General features: G+C 38.7%; 1 protein-coding gene across 3 annotated transcripts in view; it reads right to left on the bottom strand.

The window, feature by feature from the left end:
- Nucleotides 1-1,922: 1,922 nt before the first annotated feature.
- Nucleotides 1,923-21,531, bottom strand: part of dok6 (docking protein 6) — a 60,463-nt gene continuing 40,854 nt past the window's right edge. The window contains exons 4-9 of one of the 3 annotated variants that reach the window (XM_064333122.1): nucleotides 16,747-16,866; nucleotides 14,660-14,849; nucleotides 13,577-13,715; nucleotides 12,524-12,638; nucleotides 11,684-11,707; nucleotides 1,923-3,913 (exon numbers count right to left, since the gene is read on the bottom strand). In XM_064333122.1, the coding sequence (XP_064189192.1) occupies nucleotides 3,753-3,913; nucleotides 11,684-11,707; nucleotides 12,524-12,638; nucleotides 13,577-13,715; nucleotides 14,660-14,849; nucleotides 16,747-16,866 (749 nt within the window). In that variant the 3' untranslated portion in view covers nucleotides 1,923-3,752. Of the gene's footprint in view, nucleotides 3,914-11,670; nucleotides 11,708-12,523; nucleotides 12,639-13,576; nucleotides 13,716-14,659; nucleotides 14,850-16,746; nucleotides 16,867-21,531 lie in introns of all 3 variants that reach the window. The other 2 variants (XM_064333124.1, XM_064333123.1) reach the window with 2 other exon arrangements.

Below are 21,531 nucleotides of genomic sequence, written 5' to 3'. Positions count from 1 at the left end.
ACTTTCACATTGATCTTGATTGTAAAATATATTCATTCATTTAAACGATATATTGGAGACACAGCCTGCTAGTAAAGCCTATCAAGTATATTTATATTATTTAGTGCATAAGGATTCTTAATTAACCTGTGTGTAACTTGGTACTCTTATAGGAGGAAGAAGAGGGCAAAAGTTAGAGCCAAGCACCACCCTATGCAAAGACGGGTAAATATTAAATCTATAATTCCATGGCAAATAAAGATCTAGGCTTTCGTAAATAAATTGGGGAAGTAACAACATTAACATTTAACATTAATGTACTAATACCTTCAGCTAATGTATAATTAATGATAAAGCAACAAAGGAGCACAATTTATGAAGATCTGAAATACTTGTAGGTAAAATCATTCCACAATTGATCAAAAAGGTGCTAGCAAGACAATGGCAAAACGGTAACCTTGGACATTTGTTTTGTTTCGCTACACTGTTAAAGCTAAAAATTGGCTTGTATCTTCCATATCTGTTTTTGTAGCTGCTTAACAACTATGAGCAGGCAGCTCTTTATGACAAAATGAAAAAGAGAACCAAGCACCAGGAAGAAAACGAAGTGTATGCCAACATTACAAGTATGCCACGTCAAACCAAGAGGAGGACATGAGATCCCTTTCGTTCTTCTGAGATGTGACTTCCATTGTAATGAGCAATCAAGGAAAATGTAAGCAGATATAAAAGTCGTCACTGTCCAGCTCTGGAGACCCCCTTGACCTGCACCATCTCATTTCCCTGATGTCATCATTGATCTGATTTCTGGATTACGATTTCTTTGAAGACTGAGAATGTACTCTACTGTGAAGTTCAGGGAACCTAACCTCAATTACAAGCAATCTTCCATTTTCAAAGCTGTTATTTTAGAGTTGAACTGTCAACACATGGCACAGCTAATAACAGACTGTAATGTATGCTTTGCATAATTAATGAATCTGCGGAAAATCAAGGTAAAAGCAATGTAGTTTTTGTTAATAATATAACGATTAGAATATACTCACCTATTCACTTGTTGCTTTACTGCATAATATATTATAATCATTACATTCCATGCATATACGTTATAAATATCACACAATTAAAAAGATTGGGCACGGAGGTCATCTTCTGAAATGTATACTTTACCAAGCCACTGGAAAATGCTGTAGTTGACTGGATTGGAAGTGAAAGTCCACTGATGGAATATGAGAGAAAACACAAAAGTGGGGAAAATCCTGAGGAAGTGACTGTATCGTGATTGCAGGACGCACAGGGCCAACACCCCTAGCAGCAACGTTTCAGCCCTAAAAATGTGTTGTCATGTCGTTGAGGTGGCCATTCTGAGGACAAGCACCCCCGGCAGTAATTCCATGGTCAGTCCACAGGGACAGAAACACACGAGGAATAGTGTTGTTGTCGTCCACATTGTCAGAAAGCAAAAGAGCAAGACAATGTTCCTTCGGAATACAGGGTTCTTCACTGGAGCCATTTTTTAAAATCTATTTATTTTGTTTTCTTTTTCTTTTCTTTTTTTTCCCAAGCATACTTGTCTTGTGAAAAATGATTTTTTTATTTGAATTTTTTTTGTGAATTACATTTCCAAAGTTGTCTTTTCTGTAGTGTTGACAGCAGTCTTAGAACTGTCATTTATGTGCAAGACTAATAAAAGTACACATGTTAAGTTGGATCAAAACCTCAGGAAATGTTTTCTTCCTTTCCTCAAAAAAATAAAATAAATAAATAAATAAAATAAAAATTGTGGCAAACATGCTGTACTGGTATTAATGTAACAAAAGTGTGCTCTGCCAATACTGCAGTGTTTACTAAAAATGAAATATTGTGCTGACCTTTCTAAAATAAGTCCACATGTAGACTTGTTTTATTACTAGAAATAACAAATATGTAATGTGCACACCATAAAATGTTCTAGTTATTTTATTTGTTTAAAGAAAATTTGCAACATAAACCCGATGGCGGGGGGCGGGGGGGGGGGGGGGGGCTTGATGGCAAACAAAAATAAATTAATATTTCAACACAAATTGCAGTTACCTGACAAACTAAAATAGACCTCCAGTATGTTTTACATAAGTTATAATTGAAAATAAACTATTCAGACTATGATCAGTGAACCAAATTGATAAAACAACAGTATACACATTGGAAAAAGGACTACAATAAGTATTTGTTTTACAGACAACAAACATCAAGGTTTTGGGGATACGTTTCCCTTTTTCCAAAATATTGTAAATGCTCCAAGTAGGCAGACTAAATTTTAATCGTGTGTGTGTGTAAACACACACATACATATTCTTATATAATCAGAATCATTATACAATAACCATACATACATACTGAAAACCTTTCTTAGAAGGGCACATCATCTGTTAATAAAACCTATGTCCAGGTTAAATTTTTTCACATATAATGTGTTAAAATATAAATAAATGGACAAACAGGAAGTATGTACATGTATCTCTATTGACGTGATTATTCATAAATACACAAAACAAAAGCAGGCGTCTGTTACTGTATGTTGCGGGGATACTTAAACACATAGAGCAGCAAAGGTCAACTCACACTAATTTGTGTAGGGATGTTCAATTCTGTAGTGCCACAAAAATGCTCTTTAGGCTATTCCAAAAAAGGTTTCATATTTTTAAGAACATTTTAAGCCTGTAATTGCTGAACTTTGTTTTCTGGAGATTTGAGCATAGATAACCACATTTCCTTTAAAAGGCACTTGATAATTTTGGTGTACTATTGATACAACTCCATTTGAATAACAACTTTGTTATTTAGAAATGTCAAGACCCACAGAACAAAGAGATCAAATTATGAAATCCTTGGATGGTTGTGTAAATTATAGGAGACAAAAGATTATTTTGAGCCCAGGTTGTGGAAAGTATTCATAACATATGACCCTGGCTGTGTTTGGCTGAGGGAGACCGAGCTGATCATCTGTTATCTATGTAAGGATGGGCACGTCCATGTCCTCCCCTTTTCAAAGATGGATATGCATGCTTTACACACAGGCCATTAAAGGGCTGCCAAGATGAACCATTCCAAACACTTGATGTGTTCTCTTCTGGTTCCAAACTGATAAGAGAACTACAACCCGAGATCTAAATCGTACATTGTACAAGCATGGAATTCACATGAAAGGGGGTGTCACTAAGTGAAAGAAGAAATCTGTGGTCAAATAATAAAATAATACATTAAGCAGTTACAGAAAACACATTAGATTAATTGACATACAGGGATGCTATGAAACATAAAAATAAAATAATCTTTAAACTGAATCAAAGCATTGCTTTGCAATTACAAGATAATCTAAAATAGTATAATTATATCTCGTCACCTGTGGTGAACATTTGTGACATCTAAAGCTGTCAAAATAACTTGTTTAATGTTTTATTTAATAACATGAGTAAATTTTTTGGTTTTAAAAGTGACTTGCTGCAGTAGTTTCTGAGAGGAATGTCTGTTGTCAAATTTATTTCTGCCTTTTACACAGGGTGTGATTACTATAGTATAGGTGGTGTGATTATCAACTAAATTTAGTCATCAACCAAGAAGTACCAAAAAACAACAAAACAAAAAAAACATACTTTACAAACAATTAAGTATGGCTGTTCTTCTACAGATCTCATCAGCAATATCATCAGATGCATTTTAGTCCTATAATCATACTAAAGGATTGGAATGTCCTGTCTTGGCTTCATGAAAAATAATCAGCCTTTCAGCACAGGTCATTGGACGGGTTCAGGGCTGTTGCTTGATCCGTAGCCACTAGAGGGAGACAACGCTTGCTCCTGGTCTTGAGTCAGACGCTGTTGCTCATGACTTTGTTCTGAGAAAAAGCTGTGGAAAGTCTGTGCCCGGGGTATGAGTGTCATTGTCAAGCTTGGCCCTGTAAATAATTAAATGAATAAATTAGATGGATGGATGGATGATAGTTGTACATATTTCACACAGCCTGTCAGGAGTTGAGAAGGCTGTAGGGTATAATTAGTCAAGAAGTTATGAAAATAAGAGCGATGTAAAGTCATAAATTCATTACAGGAGATGAGGAAGAAAGAGCCCTGCCGTACGATGAGCCATGAATGCAAGACGTGGGGTAGTGGGCCCACAGTGCAGGCTCCAGCAGACATGTGACTAACTGAATAACATGGGACCGTGCGGATGGCATTCAGTCCTCACTGTGAGGATTTCACATCAAGTCACTCAAATTGAAAAAATAAATAATTTCTCCTAATTCTTATAGTATATGGTTTCCCCTTCCCATCTTAGTGCAATACCAAAATGCTGTCCTGGGTTAAACCAACGCAGATGCCAAAAATGTAGTATCAAAAAAAGGATTAAATTAAGCTGTTGCAAGTAGTAGTGATGGAATTACCGCTTTGTACGTACTCCATGATTTGAACCCACTCATTGTCTTCTGCATTCTCTTCTTCAAGCAGTAACAGTTGTATGTACTAAGGGATTAGCTGATCTCCAGAAAATGGCTTTTTTTCTTCCCATTAGTGTGTGTGTCTGCTTGTACTTCTCAAACATCTTAATCCTCCATAAAGCCATTTTGCAAGAATGATTATGGAGTCAACTGTCTAAAAATGTTACTGTTTCTCATATGAATTTAATGAAACTGTTATAAAAATCCAAAGGAAAAGGTAACACAGCTACTGCAATTTGTGGCTTTTTGTGAGGTGAGGGATGTAATACAAATAAAAAATAAAATACACAAAAATGCCATTTAGTGGTGTGTAGTGAGATTACACAAAATATAAGCCACATATTCCTCCAGCACTGAGCTTCAGCTTTGTGAGAAATGCATTTAAACAAATAAAAGGCCTAACGTACTCCATTCCATACACAAGCTTTTTATACATCAGAATGAATCCAGGCTAAAACCTGTCAATCATTATCCACATAAGAGGTCATGTCCATTACTGCAGCTTTATTATATGGTAAAATAATGTTATATGATAAAACATTATATGGTAAAATAATCACCTTTATGGTGATAATGTATTCTTAAATTAGGCCAAATTATACTCATTTCATTTTTTTTTTAACACACTAAATCACAGTGGTTTAGATATCGCATGAAGGAAATAGATATTAGGCCACATTTATTAGGCAGCATAATAAATTATGCATAAAAAGGGAACTGTAGACAGGTCAAATGGGGATACAGTATTTCAGTTTCTGTGCCTTTTAACTCAATATATTTACAAATTTATTTCACAACTGCACGCTTTTTGTCACCATTCAAGAAATTTACGGGGCGTCCAAGGCCCCATATGCAGCTGCCCTTACAATTTAGTAAATAGAAATAATGAATTATTAATTTGATTAGGTTGTATGATTATATTTTATGCATTCAGTTTTGGTAGTCTGCTAGCACTAGATAAATGGATAGTTCTGCAGGCCCTTATTTATTTTTTATTGAACCAATTCCATTTCATTTCTTTTTTTACTCTCAATCTGCAATGTTGAATCATATTTGTAGGCATTTTCAATCACTGTCTCATCACATATTACCTTTGCATAGCTAAATCCTACTAGGTCTGGAGTTGTTTTTTTCACTCCCATTTCACCCATTGAAAAAGTAAAACGTGTCATTCCCGCAAAATATGGTCACGCACCTCCCACCGACAGGAAGTATTATTGGGGGAGGGGGGTCTTCAAAGACAAATGAGGCTACGATTTGGTCAATACAAAAGGCGTGTTCGAGTTATAATGAAACCCAACCCAACCCCTTCATTATCGACCCAACCAACAACTTCAAAAGACTAATACTTGAATTACTAGCTACCAGCAGTCTGGCTGAGAGTGTGAGTGCCAGATTACATCACTGCAGCATCCTCCTTTAATTCAGCAGATGGCAGACAAGCATGGGCTCCTAAATGTGAACCCCAGCTGAGATATGCAATCTTTACTATGGAGGGCTACACCTAATGCAGGCAGACTATGCAGGGGCCTGACTGGCCAGAGTGGCTGCTCTGGTATGATGAGGAGGTGAAAACGCAACTAACTTAACGGACAAGTGCTTTAGCTGAACACATCCCCCGAGAAACCAGCAGTCATTATGACAATAAAAGGCTTAGCTAGTGCCACTGTATGTATTCTGTGGCTTATGATGAAGCAGCTGAATAGCTAAACAAATCATGCATTAAGTACATAATACAGCAGCTAGCTAGGAAGCCAGCTAACTGCACTAATGACAGTAGGACACGGTTAAATTATTTAACTGCTGTGTACTGCATTTCAAATGCCAAATTAGCCATTTTGAGTGCTCATTAACACTGAACCCTGAGGATTCTGCTAATGCCAGTAAAATCTGTGTAGCAAAGGCTTTTAGCAATAAAAACACTATGTTCAGGAACATTGATGGGGAGCAGCTAATGCCTTACAGAACTTGGCCGAGTATGGCTCTTAGAATAAACATGTCCACCCTAACACAGAAACCTCATACTGAAATACAAATGATATAGGATGAGAACTCTGGATTTTTTGTAACGAAACACATTTCAAGGGCGCTTGACTGTGAGGAATATCTCACATTTTGCTCACGCGGCATGCCCTCTCTGCTTGCGTGACCATTCGCGCTGCGGCGCTTCTCCTCCAAGCACACCGCCAAACACACAACCTCCAGGACCATCCTGGGAGGGACGGACCTTCTGCCAAAGCTCCCCGACATTTAGCACGTCCCAGTCACCTTGGAAATGACTGTCGAGCTGCAGCCTTCCGTAGCAGAGGCCTTTCCAGGTGCCAGATGATGGGTGCTGGCAGTGCGGAGGACGGGGTGGGGGGGGGGCTGGTGTTAGGGGACATGGAACAGGGGCCAGTTTCTCAGCAGTGCATTGCACTAACTCGCAGTGCTGACTCACAATAGCAATTAAAATCAACATGCAGCCTCGAAAAATAAACTTGCATCCCTGTGTTCCTCAAACTGAACTCAGCTTGTCCTTCGCTTGTTTTTGGCTCTCTTCCCTTTCGTTAAATAGGCCGTACATGTTGACACCCATACGATTTAGATAAATTCTTTTCGTCGTTGGCAACAGGTGATATTGGTTACTAATGCACTTGAAAAATAGCATTAACTTGATCCAACAGATCAAAAACCTGCCATTTCCTTCTCTGCATGTGTTAGCAAATACAAACTGCAGTAACATCTGTCTCGGAGGGTACTATAAAATAAAAAAAAATATTTCCTCAGCGATCATTAATTTTTTTTTTTGCAATCAGCAGTCAAGAGATACAAACTGATGACCGGCAGGATGACTTTCATTGTTCAATACCAGTGAGCGGATGAGCGGATTGAAACACACAGCGTAATGCTCATTTCTCAACCGATCTTTTAAGATGCCAATTTAGCAAGGGGTGAAGATGTGCGCCAAGTTCAGCTAAATAAAGGACGGAAGACCAATCGGCCCTGGAACATCCATTAAATGCGCGTCCCGCCGTGAGGAGGCTTTGGAAGTGGGCCTCCCTGTGCAGAGCTAGCTGCTCCAGCCTTCTCTCACCTGGGGAGAGGAGGACAGTGATTTGTCATTGCCTTTTCATTAAAAGGGAAGGTCGTGTCCAGCTATCTACCGAGGCAGCTGCTGCATTGTGGAGAGCACAAACACAGGAGCACAAAACCCCGCCTCCCCTCCGTCTGACCTCCAAATGATTCACCAGTCACATCTGTAACTTTAGCAGGTGGGCTGATGTTATCAGCAAGCTGTGCTAATGCTCAGTCCTCAGCCTACAGACTGGTCTTAATGCCAGCTTTCCTATTATCAATGCCTTTTATATGCTCCTGAAGGTTTAGAGCCCATTAGCATTGCCAATGCTACAGTCGATAACTCTTGAACACCTTGCATTAAGTAAAACTATATCATCCAATGGAAATTGTACAAAATTGCACTAAAACCTAGCACAAAAATAGAAAACGTACTTCTCTGATACCTTTTCCTCATATGAACTTTTCAGGCAAATCGAAAGGCTTTTTTTTTGCTATTTTAAAGTGCACTTACTGTACCACTTATCACTTTTTTTCCCTTCAGCATGATAAAACGTAGAATAATATAAGCGCACTTATGGAAAGTTTGTGTATGTACAACACGCAGACACCAAAACTGCTGATCAGGTCAATGCCACTCAAAATGAGTCAAACTTAATTCACTGCTTGCGGGCATTTTTGGTTGCAGCTATCAAGTTTGAATTACATACTGTTCTCTACATGGCTGTCATTATTTTGCCCTATTACAATGCAAGTCTTAGCAGTGGGAGTCACCATTTGTGACAGCCTGATTTGCACCATCTCACACCAGCAGCATGCATGCCTCACTTGAGTTACGGATAGCATGATGCTGGAGAAAATGATGTGGAGGGAAAGAAATCCCAACAAAGAAGCAAACAAAAAAAGCAACGCGAATTGTCCTTTATTATAGTGCTCGACAAGATCTTATCTACATCACATCTGTGGCAATGATGGCTCACAATGACAGTGTATAATAATAATAATAATAATAATAGGTCAAATTATCTGGTTTTAAACTGCTGACACTAATGATCCAAGCCAAATGTTTTTTTTTTATTTTTTTATTCGTACAGAAATGAAAGCGATATGTATGCTTGTAATTCTTTGTATTTATACAGGGCCTTTTTATGTCTCTCAGTCATTATGAAATTGAGCCAGTTTTTGTGCATTTAGACAGAAAAAGAACAAGCGTTTGTCTGATTTCAGTCCCAACTCTATCCTGAAAGCAGTTTTCCTGTGATTGCATGGAATATGGCAGGAATAATGAAATCTCTCTTCATAACAAGTACATAATTACTCCCCGATAAAAAGTTACATTATTGCCAGTGCAGCACTTCATGTAGACCTGTGCTGCTAGACTTATTCATAGATAAATTTTCGCTTCATGGTGTCGCTGGATTCATTTGTGGTATTCATGCTCAAAAGCGAGTAGGGTCACAGTAGTACATCTCTTCTGCTATACCACCAAGCTAATGCACAGTGTACTGACACTTTTATCTACCAAACAACATTACTAGAGAGAGATGGGGTGAATTAGCCAGTGAGAGCCCTGGCCTGCAGGTGTAGTTAGGACATTCTGCCTCAAGAATCTCATTAGTCAATGGCAGCTTTCTCTGTGTGGGCATGCTTTGCCATCTACACACAAATTTACCCACTTTCCGCAATGAGCATTATAGCTTGTTGTCTTGCCACCAAGATATTCAACTTTTTGATCAGTGCCCCTGTTTGGAAATAGTTTTAAAACTACACACAATGCTAACAGTGAAACACGATCAATTTTCTTATCCACAGCAAATTTAGCAGTTGCAGATTTGCTTACTCTTCATTCATACGACTGTATGTCTAGAGTGATGGACACAGCATCGGTGTTCCAGCCCCTGACTCAAACCTATGCACATCCATCTCGCTGGTATAACCCGTTTAATCTTTCAAGACACAGAGCCTCTGGGATGTCATTTCCTGCATACGGCCGGATGCAATGTGATTTGTGTAATGCAGTAATTGAAAGTTCAGGAAATACAATCTATGATCCCTCCAAGGTGGTGACACTATGCAACAATGGAGATTAACTGAATGGAAAAAATAAACAAATGCCAGCTCTGCAAACCACAATGGGAAGGGCAACAGCATTCTTTAATTGCATTTCAGGGCTTATGGGTATTTAGTTTAAAACAGAGCATGACTCAGCAAATTAGGCAAGCTGATAGCAAATTCATCTTGTGCAAGATCAAACACAGGGAGGCACTTCGATTGAAAGTTTGTCCCTTTTGGAGATGAATAAACCTATGGCAAATTTAGAGTTAGTGTGCAATTAAAAAGCTAATTTAAAGTGAACTATGTAAGTTCCAATAGCCAATTGCTGCTGCTAAATTTTCATTCTTGACTACAGCAGCAAATGCACACAATAAATGTCATTCAACAGGTACTTACAGAATTCCCTGGAGATCCTTGCCTTTTAATGGCTATATTTTATTGGCAACACTTGCAGCAAGCGCTAGTAAAAGACCAAGACAAGAGCTGCTGGCCCTTACTGCTTCCCTAATTTTTTGTAGCAAAGAAACTAGCAATGAAGGCAATTATAAAATGGAAAAATACAAACCGTTGCATTTTAACTGAAACGTATGGACTGGTATGCTAATTAATTGGCCTGACTTGGCCAGCCCTAGAGTGTGGACTGGGGAAACGTGTGTGCACAGACCTTAAATAACAGCCCTGCATTGACCTCCTTTCTCATCTGGTTTCCAAAGAGAGGTGAACATGCATTTTTACAATACAGGGGGCAGAAGCACTGTGCTGAATTAACATTTTTAAGGGAGCTACATTGGATTGATAAATGATTTATAGATTAGAATTAGATTGTTATATCTCAATAGCAGTGCAATATCGATGGCAGTGTCAAAATGATGAATGAGCTCAACTGTTTTATTAATACATACTTTAATCTGTAGGGGGCTTCTCTTCTGAGATACTGTTTAAGTATCCAGTGGAATTTTTGGGAGGTATGATGGCCCAGTAAATGAAAACTATTGGCAGTTATTGGCAAAACCTTCTGAAGGTGCTATGCATCGCTTGTGAAGTAGACGGGTCCATTCACAGAAAGTGTTACCAAATTATTTCTGTAAGTGCTGATGGCCAGTGCATTCCATTTGAATGGTTCCTTTCATTATGAAAAAGAGAAGCAGACTAAGTAAGTAACTAAAAATAATATGCCATAACCCACCTCAGTTTTGTCAGGCCTGATTATATCAATTTAAACATACTATAACCTCTGCAGCACAGGGTGTCATCCTAAATATATAAATATGCACGAACATGGAGAATTCTTGGAGAAGCCAGAAGGGCCCCCAGCAAGTGTTCAGCACAGCAGGTGTAAATGGGGTCTGAGCATGACGAAGTAACCACCCTCTGCTTTGCACAACGGGGGTAGTGAGTCATGGCTCGACTTGCACAGAAACCTCACAATATATTCTTCCCCATGTCACTCGGCTGCATTCATTTAACAGTGGCATGAAGAAATGCTGTTCTGTCTTAAGCGTATCTCTGCTGGGAGCTCTGCTCTGCCTTGTGACAAATGCCTGCTTTAGTAAATGTCTTCCCCATTAGCCCTGTTATAGTCTTTTGGGGCATTTTTGGTTCCCCCAGTGCTGTACAGGAAAGACCTGGACTAGTGTTAGCATCTATTCACGAGCAGCTTATGAGTGGCTAACAGTTGCTACATATAACAAACATAACATAACATCTCAGCCTTCTCCAAAACTGAAGTCCCTAGGAGTCCCCATGGGAAGTCAATGCTGCCCATGCACTCAGAAAATGTCATTAGGCCTCACCATAAACCCCCAAACTTGCAAGCCCCCTCCCTCAACTCAGGAACCAACACTGTACTATACAATAAAATGCAATGACTTTGAGTACACATAACGGCAATGAAATCATTACTCTACCTGATGTTAATCACTGTTTTATTGGAATATTTCAAACTACAATAATGAATCAGATGGATGTTAATTTTACCAGAAAGTGGAGGAAATCCCCCAGTGCTTGTTGTACTATTTGACAGTTGAGCATGGAATTTAGTATTGTTCAACATACTTCAATGGCAACATTGATTTCAAAATTAAGACATTTCAGTTTCACTTTACCATTTCTACTCACTTAGCAGTGGCAGCTGGATGTGATCTGAGGATGGGAAGAGGAAGTTGCCATTTTAAAATGGAATCTTGAACATATCAGAAACCAATTTCAGCCTTAAACAACCAGATATACACACTTTCCAATGATCATTCGTATTACAGTCTACCTAGCCTCAAAAAGTGTGTTACTTCCAAACACTAACTGCATTCAAGCACAAGGTCCTGCATTACATTACATTACACTAATTTAGTACATGCTTTCATTCACAGCAACTCACATAAGGAAAACAGAAGTTAATTCACCGGGTCGATATGCAGAATAGAGCCAGATCTGGCTAACAACATCCCAGATTAGCAAGTCAAGATGACACATCACCAAAGCAGCAAGCTAACAAGCTAACTATGCAAAATAAGTACAGGTTACCCACAGACACCATACTGTATATCAAAAGACCTAAGAGGAGGCACATGAAACCACAGCAATACAACCATAAACCATAAGAATACTAAAGACAGGAGGGCTATGGGTTGGGCATGGGATTGGAACCAAGATGTGGGTCCTCAGTCTGTGATTTATATTTATACTGTGTATTATATATAATTTAGATATATACACACACACACACACACACACACAGTACACACATGCACACAAGCACACATGCAATCAAAATATCAGTAAGCATTTTGCTAGAATGAAATTAATTTGTGTGGATCTTCAGCTGCACAGTATCTTAAGTGCCAACTAAAATCCGTGTAAAACCACTAAAAGTGCTCCACAGCCATGATACTCGTGGGATATACAGAACGGTTCCATTAGTGCCAAATGTCAGCGGAGCGTGAAGCCCACAGGTCCTCTTACCTTGGAAACTGTAGATATCTCCCACACTGCTCTGACGCATGATATGATGCCAGTAAGCACTCCGAGGCAGAGATATTGACTTTGATAATGTCGTCTCGTTTGAACCGGAGTACGTCTGCAACACAAAAGCAAGCGGGCAGAGTTTGCTAATTATATTGTTAGTCACCTCTGAGAAGTGCTTCTTCTCTTCTGTTTCATGGGACTTTTCAGTATTCAAGGTAAATTAGCCAGCTAATGAAGCCCATTAGTCCTTCAGCTTGGGCAGTTTAATACCCTACCTGGGAAAGGGAACAAATAGTATTCCGTATCATTCGTTATCAAATCAATCAGGACAAAACAGCTAATGGTAAACATTCAAAATAGCTAATATGAAAACCATGCAAATGATTGCTGCTTAGATTAATGGTTAGAAACACACACTGCAACTGAACTTGAAGCAGTTTCCATCCACAGTGAAACTGTGAAATTTTCTTTCTCCATATTCAGAAGCTGCAGTAAGAACTTACCACAGGTTACCTGAAAATACGTAGGATAGTATAAAGTAGATGGGACTGCACGTTACTCCCAAAATGTGTTGTGAAGGAAGTGAGCCATCTAGGAGTCCATAAAACTGGTTTGTGTACAGCACCCTGGTTTTAAGATGTAACAATGTCTAGGGTCAACGGTAAATCTGGCATGGACTTCACCGCACACGGGTCTGAAACCTGGGCCAGCTGGATACAGCGAGCAAGCCCTTCTCCCCGCCCCCAAACAGAGATCGATGGGTTACACGAGAAAAGAAACGTACAGTAAATAAGGAGTAATGATGTAGCAGAGAGATACAAATCAGCAACCGCAAGCATAAGAAGTGTGTGACCTATTTAGAGTAAGAGCGGCCGACTAGCGGAGGCAAGGGGACAGGTTTGGTTAGCCCACTCAGCTACCACTGAACCACAATGTGTACCTTGAGTGAGTGGGCACAACACTGACTGGGCCTAAAGATAACTGTGAAACACAGGCTGTGGTTGAGGTTGAAGTTGTTCCGCTAAGACAAATGGTTTTTCGAAGACCCACCAGCGAGCTTTTCTCCATCTCCATCATCATCCTCTCATGCTGTTCGGCGATGGACAGCGTAGCAGAGTGGACCCTCTGATAGATCATTTCTCCCTCCCTCGTCTGAAATGTGAAGAGTCCTTCTCCAGTGTCACACATTCTGTAATGGAGGAACAGATCTCCATTCCAATATCACAGGCGAAAAAGGACGTCATTGTTGATTCCATAAGGTGGGGGAATTTCACACTTCCCTTTTCAATGCATTACTGAACACTGCAGCAATCTTCAGCTCTGCCTTCTGACTTTGTGCTGGTGAAATGTACAGCATAATTATGCCTTTCGCTTTACTGAGAGAGTAAGAAAAGATGAAGCTAAAGGATGAAAAGTAGAGCACTCCATGGCCGTGTTACAGATTTATCAAAACCAGATAGTGGAATAAAATCATGAAACATTTTTTAAGTGGTAAATGCACTTCTCTCTCATGGTAGACAGATAAGAACAATATTATGTACAAGCTGCATAAATCTCAGAAATAACAGCAGAGTTTTTAGATGCATTGTAGTGGTTAGAGAGGTTAACGGATTTATTTTTCTTTTTTTAAAGGTGATGTCAAACTATCCAGATGAGATTAAATTACATGCAATTTTTCAAATACAGATTACAGGAGTAAATCATAAAATGTAATCATTACACTAAAATATTGAGGCTTTTCAAATGAAAAGATTAAACATGATTGTAAGGCTATAATGCACCATGTCCTTTCCACACTGATAAAAGTATGACCTTTCTCTCCAGAGAGAAAAAGGTTGATTCCTTAAGGGGACAATAAAGTTAGTATCAAAAGTCTCTCATCTTTAACCAATGGAAAATGTTTACTTAAGAGACATGGTTATAGTGACATGTAGCATGCTTGCTTCAGAATCAGGCTTAAAGAGTGCCTCCTCTGATTTAAATCATGGACAAGTGTGAATTATCTGCAGAAGCAGATAGAGTTGGACACAACCGTTGTGCTTTTGTGTTCAACTATCATCATCAGCAACGGCATCATTGCATACTGAAGAGTTAATAAAAAAGTACAAACAGCACAGTTCCGAGCAGTTTTACCTTCCTGACTCAAATGTAAACCAGGTGGAATCTCTTCCATATCTTCTCAGGGAGTTGAGGGGCCACATCACCAGCTTGACTCTAGGATTGTGAATGTCCCACAGATAAATGTTTTCGTGTGTGATCTGCATAGTGCACTCCCCATAAATGTCCAGATTTGGTGTAGGCATCAAGTAAACATTGAATCGTTCTGAAACCACACACATGAAAACACAAATGCATTTGATGTTCAAAACACTCAAGTAATTTAAGTCATAGCCTATGCCACGCCTTCACAAACTACATATTTAACAATGAAATAACAACAGAGACAAAAGCATTTATGACTAACCATGTCAACACATGTATTTAAATTGACTCCATAATCAATAACAGTTTCTTAACATACATTTCACTCTACACTTTGCATAAAGATACAGATATGATTCAGACAATCAAATCACAAAAATACAGCTGTTCTGAAATACTACTAAATTACTCTAAATTTAAAGAACCTGAGATTGCAGAACTGGAGAAAAACAGGAATGGAAAATTGGATGGTATGAGAAGCATGCTTAAAGTATAATGGATGTTATATAACCAACAGATAAAGACAATCATTCTGAGAAATCAGGCCAACCTTGTCAAGAGCTTTATTATTTTCATTTCTTTCAAGTGTGCACCCACAGTTGAAAAGAAAAAATGGTCAATGGATGGTTGCCATGGAGCTGAGGTGGAAATCAAGCAGTCATTATATTTCCCTCAAACCAGGGGTTGTAAGTTAGCACAGTCTCAATTATTTTAGGCTGAGTGCACTTTATAATTAAAATTAATAGTGGCTAATTATGCCTAATATTTCAAAAATAAGCTATGTGCCGTGTAAGAGGAAGTGACTATGTAATATGGTGCTATTTTAGGAGTGCAAAAATGAACTCTGATTTAATTATTAGACCCTGCTGATAGAGAGTTTTAATGGATGCTTAAAAACCCAGCTTTCCCTATTACTCCCCAGCAACTGAACTGAAGAAATAACTACCTCCAGCTGGTAAATCACAAACAATACAAACAATATATAAATATTTAGTTAACAGTGGCAAAGCCACTGAATAAGTGCAATGCATTTTCAATTAAGGGCAATTAAGATTGAATTAAGTATTTCTCATATGAGTATAAAAACAAGGCAAACAAAGAAATTACACATGAAATGAATGAAATTTAAGAAAATAATTATCTTGGGAGTAAAACATCAATAATGACTGTTTGGTGATTGTATTATACATACATACAACACAAACACACACTCACGCACACACACACACATACATATGTACAAGTATATACACATATAATATACACACTTATAAATATGCATAAATATATACACACAAATAAACACATGTATATATTACATATAATTGTGTGTGTGTGTGTGTATTAGAATTACTGTCATTACACTGAAACTCTTTAACACAACAGTTTTCAGCAACTTTATTATCTGCTAGCAACATCTTATGTAGATGGAAATGTGACACCTGACACCTGAAGTTTTTGTAACATACTTTATATACTATGCCAAAACGCTGAGCATCAGAGGTAACTATGGCACTTTTAGTCAAAGAATGTTTTGACAGGAAACTATGAAATTAAGCAGAAAACAATTCTTCACAGGGCAAAACAGCCAAATTTGACCTTAAATCCAATAATTCCATCCTTCACATAACCTTTTTTTCTTATTTTAGTTCAATTAGAAAACTAGAATACAATTATCAAAGATAAAAGCAAAATAACTGCGAATTGTCACTTTCTGCTGCTGCTAATATATCTTGAGAAGAAACGTAGCACATTTATTTTACTTTGTTTAAGTGCTATAATCCCATCCGTCTCTCTGACAAGCTTCATTATGAGAAAACGCGATGATGCACAGCAGTACTCATTAGGGTTCACAGAGAGCCATGGTAAGAGCCAATAATCTGGAAACATGAGCCCAGCCAAACCTTTGAGCCCTTTGCTTCACTAACACATTTAATTCACTAATATAATCATTTATCACTACAAAAAAAAAAAAAAGACCTGAAAGCTGCAGATTTTCAGACTAATTGGATACTAACCGTTTTGTTCCCTCTGTACACCCGCCGCTAACAGGTCTGGCTCTCCTAGACTGATATCATTAAGCCTTGTGCCCAGACACTCCACACACAGCAGTTTACACCACTCCTCAGCCTCCAGTTCTGTGAAGGAAACACACAGAAACGCACGGATAAGGCTTTGAAAAGTACACATGTGGACAGGCACACCTTTTGAATGCTGATCCTGAAACAAAAAGATGCAGGGGATAAATGTAATGGGATAAGCTCTGAGTCAACCCCATTAGCCCAGGGAAGAGGAGAGCAGGAAGCTGTCACATGAACACAGAACAATTGATCGTCCCGTTTCCTTTGCTTACAGAGCTACATGGCTTTGCTTTTGTTATGATTGGATTTTGTCAGCAGAGGAGATGAGAGATTAGTTTATGTACTGAATTCAAGAGAATCAATAGTCTATTATGCACATTGAAGGATGGGGTAAGTACTTTCTATCGGGTTTATTGAATGAAAATGAGTAACGTTGGAGCAAAGAGGAACAATCTGGTGTGAGGTCAAACAAGGAATAATTGAAATGAAAAGGAGTCTAAGAATTCCCTACAGAACACTATTGAATAATAATAATAATAATAATAATAATAATAATATGTCTCATTTTACTAGTGTCAATTTGTCTTTCCATTTCTTCATATATAGAACTGACAATCAATGTTGGGCAAAAAACAAAACATACAATCCTTTTTTGAGATGTTCTGATAAAAAAAAAAAAAGAAGCTATTTTATAGAAACAACTTTTTCAGTTTGGTGTATCTCATTCCAAAAAAAACTAACAGGATTGCCATAATCTCTCCATTTTCAAATTGAAAAGTAAGATTAATTTCTTTTAAAGAGACATTTCCCCTTCCCCCTTTTTGAAAATAAAAAAGCAGGAACAAAATAAACTAGCCATAGCCATCTCGTTTCATTTCATAAGCACTCTGCACCATTTTGAATTGCTAGGCAGCTAAAAAAAAGGTCATTTTGCAGTCAATAGCACACCAAAGAAAGCAGTTAACACCTAGCCTAAATGTCCCCATGGGGAGTTTAAAAAAGGTAATGATTCCTATTAAATCTAAAATTATACAATACACATATTGGAGCACTAACTGCTTGTAAAATGTGCAATAATCGGCCGCTGCAGCCATCAAAACAGCCGAGATGAAAGGTTGAAAATATCACAGAGACACTGTGCTCCAGAGCTCCAGGACAGAGGATTAATGCACAGGAAGATGCAGGGTGTTGTACATTTCACACAAATCGCTGCTGTTTTGAATGTGACTCCAGCCAGAGGAACTCTGGAGATGAGGAAAATGTCATATTGGCACTGACATAATGAAGCTGCCAGGGACATGATGAAATCACAGTTCGGTGTTCTGTGCCTGGCATATGGGATACTGAGGAGTATGAGCATTTCCTTTGTTTTATGACACATGAAACACATACAGCTCGATACAGCTGAGCAATGCATTGCTGTGCAGTGGGCAAAGAGAGACTCTTTTTTTATTTCATGGCTGAAAAACTCAATTAAAAAATTATGAATAATCATTATTTGCCATTCACACAAGCATGTCTCGTTGCATTTAAATACTAATAGGAACTGTCCAGATTTTTAAAAATAAATAAAAATAAATTAAAAAAAACATCTGTCCTTTTCTTTTTTTGGACTGGCTTATTTTCATTTGCCCTAATGCTTTCAATTTATGTGGTCATGTGCTCGCTCAGAAAGCTTCTGAAAAGAGATTTGGGAAAGTGATTATTTGTAAAAATACAGTCTCTGAATTAATCAAGCAAATACGTGCTCTTTCACAATGTTGTGACATCCCCATAAATTATCGGTAACCTCCTGGGTTCAGAACCTAATGCAGCACAGCTTTTTAGAAAATTAATTCTACAAGTTCACAAACACTGGAGCTAACACAAGCCTGGAGCTAACTTCATCTATGGGCAAATGAAGGCGACCACTACATAAAAAGTGCTCCAGTGAACCTGAAATCACATTGTGAGATTTTGTTGGTTTCAGGTTTTATTCATAAATTCCACATAATAACAAAACAACCTGATTACTTCTCTCATACAGAAAAACAGAATGAGGTTATAGCTGAAATATGGTATGCAGTGTTCCTATGCATTTTAGATTCTCTTCCTAATAATTATGTCTGTAATACTAACAATATGATTAACTCTGACCTAAGATACCAACCCCATCTGTCCATGTAATCCGCACTGATTGTAAAATATACGGCTACGTTAGTCAATGCAAATGCATTTCGAAAATATTCTGACACAATGGGGAAATGCAAGGTATGAGGCCTACTATATAAATAATTGTGCCCCTCCCCTCTCTAATCACAGCCTTGTCAGACTGACTGATTACAAAGACCCAAGTTAAAGTAGGTGAGGACTGTGGCTATGTTTTGTGGTACTCATCCAATTAATTGGTTCCTTTGTAGGAGAATGTATAACCTTCCACTTTCTTTTTCAAGAATATTAAAAGACACTCTGTCACTCAAAAGGAACAGCCTTCAATTTGGGAATAATCAAAAGCACAATTACTACACCCTGCCCTGCTCATTGGCATTTACTCAACACATTGTGGGGGTTCCCTGGTGTCCTGGCTCTCTCAAACTTGCCACCTAATCATCCCCTGATTTAATTGGCTAGAAAATGTTCTCTCCCTCTCCACCTTAGCTAATGTGTGGTGAGCTTTCCGGCACAAAATGGCTGCTGTGAATCACCAAGGTGGGTGCAATACATGGTATGTATACGTAAATGGAATGGACTAAATGGACTGCATTTATATAGCGCTTTTATCCAAAGCGCTTTACAATTGATTCCTCTCATTCACCAGAGCAGTTAGGGGTTATGTGTCTTGCTCAGGGACACTTCGACACGCCCAGGGTGGGGATCGAATCGGCAACCCTCCGACTGCCAGACAACCGCTCTTACCTCCTGAGCTATGTCACCCCTCCTGAGCTATGTCGCCTACGTGGTAGGTGAGGTGAGTTCCCACTCATCACTGTAAAGCAAACTGAGCATTTGGAAAAGTGCTATATAAATGCAATGGTTCATTCATTCATGTGTGCGTGCAAGTGCGTGTGCGTGCATAAGTGCCAAGTTCTGCCTCTCAAGTCAGGTGTCACTATGTATCACAATTCAGTCTTTCAGAACCACTTATTGAATCCAACAACAGATCATCTAGCAAAGATGCCACTTAGAAAGGTCACATTTATAACTTAAAAATTTTGTGAAAGTCTTTATTTAGAATTTAGAAATACTCTGCATCTGAGTTGTATAATTATTAAGCGGGCACACAAAACTACCAATTAAAAAAAAAAAATTGTGTTCTCTTAATGAAAATTTGCCTGTTCACACTGATTTTCTAAAATTCTATGAGGAATTTCTGTAAGTGCAAGCCAAGAATAAAGTATAATTTGTCACAGTGAGTGAGGGTGTTTATCTTTAGACATCATGCATGGTCAAGCTCCATACAGAGCTGTGACATATCAGTCATAGTAACTATTACACTGGTATATTTAGGAAAGATAAAAATGCACTACAGCGAGAGTTTGAATTATGTATTTCTCTTTCAACACACAGTGCAGCACCTCCTTTTGGCACCAGTCGGATCCTTCTTTAGTTTTTCTTGAGCTATAAACAAACGTGACCGTTAAGTGTGTCAAACTTCTCACGCACTTCTAGATCCACTGAGTGGAAAACTGAATGAACAAACACTTCATCAGCACGGCAGACAGTGACGAGTGTGGCGCATGCGAGCTAAATGCAAAGATCTAAACCGCTTCCCATTGTTTTGGGTTCTCCATCTTTATGCTTCTGAGTAGGCGGAGAACGGAACCACATGAGAGCTCTGAGCAGCGAGAGGCTGCGTTTAATCAGCAGGACGAGCAGAGAATCCAGTGGAGTACTGGAACTGAAGTCACAAAGAAATAATACGTTTCTGCACCCTTCCGAAGTCGACGATGCGAAAGGCGTAAAAAATAAAAGAAAATAAAAAAACTCCCAATGAAAAAAAGAATAAACAAAACATAAATAGCCCATCACGACCCCCAAGCAATGCACATTCCGTAGCTATTCCGGTGGAGGCAGGCCTGACATGGTTGCCTGGGGAGAGTAGTGATTTGTACCGGAGGTTCAGTCTCCCCTGCATGTGGTTGGACATCCGAGTAAATGGGGCTCCATATGGCCGGAGCTTCTGGGGAAGGGAAGTGTCGGTGAACGGCAGCTGCGGCCACGCACCTGAGCCAAGAACGAGCGAGAGTTCACCGCGCCGCATGAAGAGTACTTAATCCCGCCGGAGAGGCTGAGTTACGGCCGGGCCAAATTTACAGCGGGGGCCGGACGCTGATTGTGATTCAGGTTTACCGCCTATCCTTGTATTCCTCTGGCATTGTGCACATTCGGTTCTTTTTCCCCCTTGTTCTGGCATTATGATGTGATCAAAGAAAAGTCCTTGGGCTCTCCTTTCAACATTCGCAGGAGCCTTTCTTCTATTTATTCTCATTATATATAGTTGCATTTCATTCGTCTGTAAAACCTTATATGAATCCTGTTTGTTTCTGAGCGGGCAGTTTATTTCCTTTCTGGATTAATAGGCCACCAAGCTAAAAATAACAACATCCTTGGGCATTTTACACTTGATTTATAAAACAGAAAAATCACAACCCTGGTATGTTTTTTATCACTGTAGATCAGCAAAATGAAATCCCTGATTCTGGATATTCAGAAACAAATTTGCCAACTGATTAAACTGCACTC

This window comes from Anguilla rostrata, chromosome 4, assembly GCF_018555375.3.
Source record: "Anguilla rostrata isolate EN2019 chromosome 4, ASM1855537v3, whole genome shotgun sequence".
NCBI lineage: Eukaryota > Metazoa > Chordata > Actinopteri > Anguilliformes > Anguillidae > Anguilla > Anguilla rostrata.
This window is presented reverse-complemented; position numbering and strand designations above follow the sequence as displayed.